We start from the raw sequence: 10714 nt of genomic DNA on the forward strand, positions 1-10714 counted from the left end.
CTTTGCCGTAACAAAGCAATTTTTAGCAACAATCAAATCAGTGCAATTCATGTGGAATCAGGACAGAGACAGTGCTACTGTTATTTCTGGTAAAGGATTCATGAATATTTGAAAGCAACAATCCAAATGGAAAAGATGAGCATAATGAAAAATACATACCTGTGAAATACATATGAAAAAAACAGGAAGGTGAGAAATGGAACCCGAAGAGGAACAAAATGGTCTGAAAGAGGTGTTAACATGACCTGAACTAAGATGTGACTGCTTTTCTACTGAATAGTTACCTGCTCAAGACCATCTACAGTGGCCACCTCTTTATTATCATCAACTCCAACATACAATGGCTCCTTCTTAAGAGAGATCTTTGCCAGGTCTTCAACTTTCCGGGTTTGTGTGGCAGAGAACAGCATAGTCTGCCTACGTTCTGAGAGAGACATAGTTATACTTCAACTGAATGAAGGTCCACTTGCAAATATGAAAAAGCTTTCTTCAAAAACACCCGAGAATTGTTAAGACCATATAATTTTATTCTGCAAGCAGCAGTGCATAGCTTCAGAGCAAAAGACTTCCCACTGGCACAACAGGCGCTTGCACTGACAGACAGGAGTATACCATCATTAGCAGAATGGAGTCAGAGAATCAAACCATGAATTCACAAGCGACTCTTTTCAGAAGTACCATGTGCCTAAAGGTATCTCAGCTGTGGTTTTGTCTCCTTCCTGCTTGCAACTGTAAGCGTGCGTATGGCCAGCAAGCAGGAATCAAAGGTCACCTTGGGCTCCGAGCCTGTAGTTCACTGCCAGCATCTTCAAATTATATTCAGCCATGAACTCCAGTCTGTTGTTTTATTTTTGTTGGTTGGTTTATACTGAATTTATTTTTTGACAATATGAGTCTCTTAGGAGACAGTGGGATACAAATATTTAAACAAATGAAAAGACCAATACTCCATTTTTTTGCAATTAACAGTCAAATTCAGATCAGATTGAATACATGCTCTTATCCAGCTCAACGTAATTGAGTTATATATATAAAATAGTCCACTGGACTAGAAGTATGCCCATTGCCCTTCACATAAATGACACGCAATGCAAACTGTGAGTAGGAGTTAGAATTGCTGAAGTACACTGGACCCTGCAGCTCCCTATACTACCTGAAGTATGACTGAATAAAAATAACTAGAAAAGATGACTTACTTGGTAGAAGTTTTATGATCTGTTTTATTTCTTCCTCAAATCCAACCTCTAAAATTCTATCAGCCTCATCAATTACCAGACACTGCAAGTTCTTATATAGAAATCCTGGCGTATTCTGCAAGATGTTAAAACAGAGAAAAGTGCTACCAGTTACTAAAACACGCACAAAATAAAGCTATATGTTCCATGCACAAAATAAAGCGATATGTTCCATTCAGCATTATTCTTTCTACCTGCATGTGGTCCAGAAGTCTGCCTGGTGTTGCCACAATTATGTTTATGCCATTTGCAAGTTTCTGTGCTTCTGCTGATCTGTTACTGCCTCCCATTACCAAGCCATAGGTGTGAACATGGTACGTCATCAGTTCTTTGAGAACACCGTAAGTTTGCATGGCAAGCTCACGGGTAGGCGAAAGGATGATGACTCCGGTTCCTGAGAGGTAGGGAGGGGAAGAAACACATGCATTAAAAGCAAAACCAAATGATTACTCCATACCCTTTTCAAAATTTCAGGCAAACCCCCCAAGAAACCCTTACCGTTTCTAGGCATGAATTTTAACTTGTGGATGAGTTCTATTGCTGGAATAAGAAATGCAAGGGTTTTTCCACTGCCAGTTTTTGCAGCTGCCAGAATATCTCTGCAATAGGAAAATGGAATTAGAGAGGAAGAAGGTAGCTGGGACAATTTACAAGTAGAACTAGCTTAAAGTCAGTCCCCCTGTTCAAGCACCATTTGTTTTCAACTCTGGGGTAACATCGCAGCACGTTTTCTTGGCAGACTTTTTACAAGGTGCCATTTCCTTCCTCAGTCATCTACACTTTACCCACAGCAAGCTGGGTACTCATTTTACCGACCCCAGAGGGATGGAAGACTGAGTCAACCTTGAGCCAGCTACCTGAACCCAGGTTCCGCTGGGATTGAACTCAGGTCATAAGCAGAGTTTGGACTGCAGCGCTGCCCTGTGGCACAGAGTGGTAAGCAGCAGTACTGCAGTATAAAGAACCGACACGCACACACAATTAAAGATATTTTACCAGTTTCTGGGTAGGCATGAAGTTGGTGTGTTCCTGGTAAGCATCAAGTTGGTGTGTCCCACCACACCAGGTGTAGTGGAAAATCCACAGGCAAACTGGAAAGCCAGAAGAGCAGCACTGAGCTGATGCCCCCATGCTGCCTGGAGTGGGGAGCAAACCCTTTTCCAAACCAGGTCTCACGGTCAATACTCTGAGCCAGACTAGGACTCATGAGAAAACATGAAATGGCTGGGCACTGAAAGCTTTTCTCCCCTCTGGTGCTTTGCCAGAGTCTCCTTTGATGTGTCCAGTTTAAGTACTTTCAAAAGGACTATTCCGGAATCAGAGTCAAATGCTTGCAGATTTTTTCCTTTGTGTCCTTTTCCAGTCACAGACCAACAATACCTAATATCTGCTTCTTGTAATTTCACAGTTATAAACTCTGAAGTCTTACGCAGTTGTAATGCTTCCGATGGGATGTCTGGGAGCACAATTATTTTCTCTTCATTACAGGTTAGATGTCCAAGTTCTCTTGCTTTTTTCAAAACCATATTTCTCTCTCTCAGATCTAAAAAAACAACTATAACGTGGATATATTCTTCCAGATTTTTGTTGGAAACCAACTCTATAAGCACTTTATTTCTTAAAGAGAAATCTTCTTGTAGTTTCATCTCTGTTGAGCCACTGACTCATAAATGATGTAAGGTCTGCCTTTTCTTTGATTTTTTCAGCCATCCCACGAAATTTCAGGTGGTTTTGTTTCAAGTTTGTCTCTGCTATTAAAAGTCTTTCTTTCAGTTGTTTAACCTCTTCTTGGATGTGCTTGCTTTCTTCCTTTAATTTTTGTCCAAGACACATTGCTGAGTCTGCAACCTTTGTTGTTTTATTTAAGGTATCTGCCATCTCCTTTAGTTGCTCTGTAATAACAGCACTATTTTTTCAGACATTATATTTAGTAGTTCTCCTTTTAAGCCTTCCAAGAGCTTTGTAAAGAGTCCTGCAAGTTCTGAATGGAGGAAGCCTCCATTTCAATCTCTTCCTGCTTCGGCAGCTTTGCTTTTGTTTTTTAGGGGAAATTTCACCCAATCTTTTTTCGCTGCAGTTTGGGGCCAGGGAGAAAACTTACCATCTGGTTTTCTGTCCCCCATTTTGCCCCACCTGTATTTTTCATGGAGTTGGATGCAATTTTGATGTGAGTAAAATCGCTGTACTTTTTGGCGGGAAGGCTGGGTGTGGAGAGCTACAGATTTGTGGCTGCCATCTTCTGTGGTCGCTCCACTCCCCCCCCCCCCGGGCTTTCCTTGGCCACCCTCCCTCCAGTCAAAAGGCCAACAAGCCACCCACCACCCAAAATCACATAAGAAGTGGAGAAAAGGTGGCCTGGGCTTCTCCAGGGGTTAATGAGGGCTGCTGGGGGTGTGGTAAAGCTCCTAGGGGCTGGCTGGCTGCCAGCTCTCCTAATCCAGGGATTGTTATGCAGCTGCATCTACTATTCAAAGGACAAGGTAGGTAGGTGGGGAGGAGGAGGGGACCATCAGAAAGGTTCAGGAGCTGTGCTCCTACTGAATTCAAGGCCTGCTTATAAACCACAGCCTGGTCCTTTTAACTGGAGGTACCAGGGATAACAACGGGGACACTCTGCATGCCAAGAAGAGGCTCTTCAGCTGAGCCACAACCCCCTCCCCCCAATCTAAAGTCAACATGAATGAGCCCGGCAAAAAAAGAGAAAGAGACACACACTCCCCAGTGTAGCAAGGGGAAGTATGAAGAAGGCAAGGGGAAGGCAGAGCCAGTTACACTCAGGAGAGCCAAGGCAGAAGCTCAGCCCCCCCCCTCCACCAATAGTATAGAAACACACACACACACTGTAACAAAGCAAAATACTGAAGAGGAAAGGGGAAGGCAGAGCAAATTGCATCTGGGAGAGTCAATGAGGCCAACAAAAGAAAAAGAAACATATACACCCCCACTGTAGCAAGGTGTCAGAACTTGTAACTATTGCTGATGCTTCATTGCCTTGTAACCAGTGCTTGTACTCTGATCTCAGTATTGCTCATGTATGGATTGTAACTGAACCAAACTGACTCCATGTTGTAACCTCCTAATAACCCCAAGTACCTATGTAGCAATTAACCTTGCCCTACTGGTATCCAAAATATTTAGGGCTGTAGACTGAATTATGATGTGTCTCTGTACATTCTCACACTGGTGCCCTTTGAAGCCAAGCCGTGTGGCCTTCAGAGCGAGGAGGCAACCTCCCCGCTGATAGTGGATGGTGGGAAGACAGATGTGCTTGTAACGGTGTGAATTGTGGCTTTGTGATGTGTTTGCTTTAGTGTATAAAACTGCGCTGGTGCTGGCCCTCGCCATCACTGTTATCTCGTCTCTTCCAGTACTTAGTTCTCTCTAATAAAATCCTAGCTTTGTAACCAAGTATGGGATCCGTTTGAAGTTCTTAAGTTCTGACACAAGGCAAAGCATGAAGGAGATTGTAGGGAGGTGCGGCCAGTTGCACCCAGAAAAGTCAAGGCAGAAGAAACCCAGCAAAAAAAGAAAAATAAACACACAACCCACTGTAGCAAGGCAACGCATGGAGGAGGGAAGGGGAAGCAAGTCGCATGTGGGGGAACCAAGGCAGAAGCCCAGCAAAAAACACCCCCACTGTAGCAAGGCAAAGAACTGAGGAGCAAGTTGCACCTGGGAGTGTCAAGGCAGAAGAACCTGGCCAAAAGGGGGGAAAAAACACAACCACTGTAGCAAGGCAAAGCATGGAGGAGGCAAGGAGAAGGTGGAGCCAGCTGCACTCAGGAAAGCAAAGGCAGAAGAAGCCCAGACTCCCCCTCAAATAGGAACACCTACCTACCGTAGCAAGGCAAAGGGTGTTGGAGGCAAAAGGGAGGTGGAAGAAGTTGCAACTGGGAGAGCCAAGGCAGAAGCAGCTCCATAAAATAGAAACATACACTCTAACAAGACAAAGCACTAAGGGGAGAAGGGGAAGCACAGCCAGCTACATGTTTTATTAAATATACATATACTGCACAGACCATATATGTACAATAACTCCAAAGGGACCCACATACCTTCAGGACTGCCTCTCTCAATATGCCCCCAGAAGAGCTTCATGCTCTGGGATTAAGAAACTTCTGGTGGGCTCCAGTCCAAGAAACATCTGGCTGTACTTGATATGGGCCAGGACTTTTTTAGGCCCTGGCTCCTGCCTGGTGGAACTCTCTGCCAGAGAACATCCATGCCCTGGGGAAATCATTGCCTTTCTGCAGGGCATATAAGGCAGAGACGTTCTGCTAGGCATTTGGTTGAGGACAGCAATGGAACAGTATAAGACTGGCACTCTCCCCATGAAACCTCACCAGGCAGCTTCCGGATATTAAATTTTTCCACAATCTTATTTATTTATTTATTTATTTAATTACTTATATCCCGCCCTTCCCATAAAATGGCTCAGGGCGGCTCACAATCTTGGAACATGCATTGTTTTATTTTTTGTATATTATTGCTATTGAATTGCTGATTTTAACTTGTATTTATTTATTGTTCTGGTTTTCTTTTTAGCCACCCTGAGCCCTGCTCACAGGGAAGGGCAGCCTACAAAATCCATTTATAAATAAATATAAAGTTTGTCCTAGGAAAGCTAAGAGCTTAAAGAGCACATGCTGTCTGAAAGGTCATTTCTTACCTGCCCTCCAAAAGCGCTTTAATGCTCTTATGCTGAATTTCCGTCATGTGTGTGAAGGCCATGTCAGCTACTCCTTTCAAAGTGTTCTCACTAACAAGCCCAGCAAGAGAAGCAAATGATGTATCCTCAAAAGCACCTGAAGAGAAACCATTACAGTAGGTTTTCTTTAAAAAGGGTCTACCAAAATCAGGGGCTACATACAGTAGATTCAGATGGGTTAGCCATGTTGGTCTGAAGCAGCAGAACCAAGTTTGAGTCCAGTGGCACCTTTAAGACCAGCAAAGTTTTAATCACAGTATAAGCTTTTGTGGACTCAAACTTTTGTTCAAGGGCTACATAGTTAAATCAATTTGATTTTATTGAAGTAGAAAGGAATTTAAATGCCTGAATCCAGACAATCTGATCTTTTACACCAAAGTTGACAAGTCAGACCATGTAAGGGAAGACGGATCTTAACCAGTAATTATTATTATAGCATTGGAGAAAGTTCAGAAAAGGGCAACTAAAATGATTAAAGGGCTGGAACACCTTCCCTATGAAGAAAGGTTGAAACGCTTAGGGCTCTTTAGCTTGGAGAAACGTCGACTGAGGGGTGACATGATAGAAGTTTACAAGATAATGCATGGGATGGAGAAAGTAGAGAAAGAAGTACTTTTCTCCCTTTCTCACAATACAAGAACTCGTGGGCATTCGATGAAATTGCTGAGCAGACAGGTTAAAACGGATAAAAGGAAGTACTTCTTCACCCAAAGGGTGATTAACATGTGGAATTCACTGCCACAGGAGGTGGTGGCGGCTACAAGCATGGCCACCTTCAAGAGGGGGTTAGATAAAAATATGGAGCAGAGGTCCATCAGTGGCTATTAGCCACAGTGTATGTGTGTGTGTGTATATATATATATTTGGCCGCTGTGTGACACAGAATGTTGGACTGGATGGGCCATTGGCCTGATCTAACATGGCTTCTCTTATGTTCTTATGTTCTTATGCCACAAATTGTCACAGATGCTCAGAATTTACATGTCAGTACCTATTGGCCCAAGTAGTGCCACTTCCATGGAAAAGACACATGAACATTCTCATAGCTAAGTGGAACCTGCTCATAGATGAATGGCTCCTAAGCAGCCAGCAGAATACATAAACCAGCTCCAAAATTAGTCACTGAAACTTCATTCTCTAGACACCACATATAAGGTTTTTTAATGAAAAGAGTTACAGATCCTCACTTTCTACTCACTCTTAAACTAGAGAAATAAAAGCACTGTTAACAACTGACAGCTGTTACCATGCTGTAAATCATCATGTGCATATTACTGTATCTGAAAAAACGGAGTTTGTTCTCCAAGATAAGCCAAGTTAAAAATTCCCAATAAGAGTCCTACAGTCCAACCTTATATGTGTATATCTGGAAAGAAATCCTCACCAAGTTCCGTGTGATTTATTCAGGTATATGCTAAAAAACAAAATAATCAAAATTCACCTGTTTTAAAAGGAAAAAGTGTAATCTAAAGATATAAGAAAAAGCGTGCCTGTTAGCCCTAAAGGTAAGGCAGATCCATCAGCATCCTCAGCCACTTCCTTCTCATCCAGACAATCCATGTTTTCTTCTTCGGGCAATCCACTTAAGACCCTGTTTTCTACTTCAGCACCCTCTTCCATTTTTGCTTTTTTAATTTCTGCATATATAGCACACAGCAAAAGAAATTAATAATATTAGATAAGCAACATATCAATCATCTGAGGTTTCTGCATATTAACCACCACTGTTGCTACATTCAAGTGAAACAATATCCTATACCTGGTTCCCATACAGTAAATATTTTAAACATGTGGACAACTATAGCCCCTACAGAGGAATGGGATGATGCCAGTAATTTCAGTTTGCTCTGCTGAAACACGTTCAAATGCTCACCTAATCTAGCTCATGAACATTTATTCTACTACACTGTTTATTTATTTTACTACATGTTCAGATGTTCATCAAAATCAACCATCCTATTGCACATATCCCAATCTTTTCAAAAACCAATGCAGCAGCAGGATCATGCAATGTGAACGAATTACCCTTTCAAAACCAGGAAAAAATGCTTATTACCAGGTTTTGTATCATTCACAATTTTAATTTTCCTTTTTTTCTTCTTCAATCCAGGAGGCTTTGTGTCTCTGGCTTCTTCAGCATGGAGTACTGTATCAACCTGTTCCACATCCTTCATTTTATGTTCTTCCACTGCTGGTTTGGGGATAGGGGAACCATCTTCTGAGATGTTCACTGTTGCTGCTCCTAATAAATCAGATAATGACAAATCCATAAGGTGGAAAAAGCATAGATTCAAAGGACCAGATCATATACAGTCCTTTCTATATATGTAGTTTTTATTTACTTCATTTATATCCCATTTTTCTCCTAATGGGAACACAAAGCAGCTTATATTGTTCTCCTCTACTCCATTTTATCTTCACAACAATCCTGTGAAGTAGTTTACATTGAGTGTGACTGACCCAAGGTCACCCAAACAAGCTTCCATGACCTCCTAGATCCTAATCCAGCACTCTAACCACTATACACAGGCTCCTAGGGCACCAGTGTGCCTGCCATGCGTACAGGATTACCCTTAAACTGAACATGTACACTGAACACTGTGCAACACATATAGCATTGTATTCTCTTACACTGCTTTTTTGTGAAACACTGACAGGGCTTAATGCTTATCCAATGATACATATATCCAGAAATCCTTGGCACAACCCAATCTATCACCTCAAATGATCCATGTTTGCACATTGATTAAGCATTGCATTTGGAACATTTTATCCATGCCACTTTCCTTTACTGATTTCATAAGTCACCATAAAATACATGAAAATACAGCTACTTCCCTATATGAAAAAATGCGGCTTATACTGATGTAAGCAACAAGGGATGGGTTTTCTGGGTTTTTTTCCCACACTGTGAAACTTCTAATGTAAAGTGCAACATCAAGTTGTAGTTTAAAGTACATGCACTAAGATTTCAAATACCCCCTTGATTTCAAATAGATCTCCATGATGCAACCTCAACTCTTTTCTATCCTGTAGCCTGACATGAACAAAGTCAAGGATGAATGACATTGTATTTAAAAAAACAGTACTATGAGTATCTCTAAGGAAAAAAAAATCTGAAGCAGGCCTAACACATGCTAAGTAACCACTGCAAGTGCTAAAGCAGTGATTCCGGAACTATACTTTTCTACTTACACAAGCGAGGTCCCAGTGTCCACCTTGTCTCCTTTGCAGCCATGCACCTCACTATAGCATCTCTACTGTTCAATAATCCCTAATTCACAAGATTCAACCTGCCCTACTCTCACATTCTATAGTCTTCTTCACTCCAACATACCTTTCTGCACTAACTTATCTACTTTCAAACATATTTTTATAACTGAAGCATATTCTTCCAGAACTAAAAACAGCTGCTTATCAGCCTTTCTTTCCTCGGACTATTCATAAGGCATGCCAGGTACTACCAGGCAGGGTAGAAGAATTAGAAAGCATTAAGGATGCTGGCAAGCTAAGGGTTTCGAAAGGTCGTTTATGAACAGGACCAGGCATCTACCGCAACTCGGAATGCACGGACAGGGCCACAGCTGGCTGCTTGCTCGCGTCTCTTTTATTAACGCGCAAAGCGTGGGGTTTAATTTTCTCCATTCTAAGAACGAGAATTTGAAGAAATGCATCCCGCTTATTACCCTTCGCCCCTTTCCCCGACATCCTGGAGAACGGCCCTGAGAGGACCAGGCTTTTGCAACAAGGATTACGCAGAGCTGGCGGATGCTCAAGAACCCGCGCTCATTTCCAAGCGCCACGTGAAGCAGGGCAGCCTCGCCCAGATCTGGAGCGACCCCTGGCCGCCCGCCTCCCTCCCCCCCTCCCCCGGAGACCTCTCGCTCGCCTGCTGCTTGCAGAGCCAAATTGCGCCGACGAAGCTTGAGGTTGCGCTTATGGATCTTCTTGCGCAGCAGCCGCATGGGAAGGTGCCCGCCGCTCTCCGCCATCCTGCGCGTCTCTCCCGGAAAGGGCCGAACACGTGTGCGGAAAAGCGAGCGGAAGCGGAAGCGGCCGTAAGAAACACACGACCCGGCTCTCGTTTTCCCTCCTCCTGCCGCGGCCAATTTGCAGCGCCCTCTAGCGACTGGGCCCGGGAAGGAGCAGCGCCCTCTGCCGCCTCTTCTCCCCCCTCCCTGCGCCTGCGCGCTTGAGGCCGCGGACTGGAAAGCACGGGGAATTCGCGACGGGTCTTCGGTTAGCACGGGTAGACATGACAAGAGCCAGTGTGGTGCGCGGGTTAGAGTTATGGATTAAGGCTAGGTATACCAGGGTTCAAACTCACGCATCCCCGACAATAATTCCACCTGAGTCGACCTGTTAGTTTGTGCCAGTAAAATTAAACAGAAGGGTTCCTTACAACCTTATTCTAGCATAAGCATTTTGCTCCACCACTATCATCTCCTTTCTTTGTACATTTAATGCGGGATTTGATTTCTTATCCATACTGTTGTGCAAGCGAACTCAATTCAAGACTGTAATGGGTGTTCCTGCTGGGGACTCCGGGACCAACAGATCTAGGGACTCTGGAACAATGGACCGATCACGGGCCCCCTGCTGGATTCCCCCCCCCCCCCCAATAATTTTTATTGGTCGTTTTGTTATGTAGCAATACAGACATGTATTGTTTAACAGTATTAACAAATAAATACTTTCTCATATCACTGTTGTCAGATTTATTTTTACAAGTAAATAACTACAGACATTTACCATAAATAAAGAGCTTCTA

At 43.2% G+C, this 10714-nt stretch overlaps 1 protein-coding gene across 1 annotated transcript in view; it reads right to left on the reverse strand.

Annotated features, from left to right (window-relative positions):
• Positions 1–10115, reverse strand: part of DDX18 (DEAD-box helicase 18) — a 33277-nt gene extending 23162 nt beyond the window's left edge. Inside the window, exons 1-8 of the mRNA XM_060261211.1 lie at positions 9833–10115; positions 8000–8185; positions 7434–7580; positions 5905–6040; positions 1734–1834; positions 1430–1629; positions 1197–1311; positions 285–424 (exon numbers count right to left, since the gene is read on the reverse strand). Coding sequence (XP_060117194.1) covers positions 285–424; positions 1197–1311; positions 1430–1629; positions 1734–1834; positions 5905–6040; positions 7434–7580; positions 8000–8185; positions 9833–9935 — 1128 coding nt within the window. The 5' untranslated portion in view covers positions 9936–10115. The remainder of the gene's footprint in view (positions 1–284; positions 425–1196; positions 1312–1429; positions 1630–1733; positions 1835–5904; positions 6041–7433; positions 7581–7999; positions 8186–9832) is intronic.
• Positions 10116–10714: the final 599 nt, after the last annotated feature.

The sequence above is a fragment of the Heteronotia binoei genome, chromosome 21 (genome assembly GCF_032191835.1).
Source record: "Heteronotia binoei isolate CCM8104 ecotype False Entrance Well chromosome 21, APGP_CSIRO_Hbin_v1, whole genome shotgun sequence".
Lineage (NCBI taxonomy): Eukaryota > Metazoa > Chordata > Lepidosauria > Squamata > Gekkonidae > Heteronotia > Heteronotia binoei.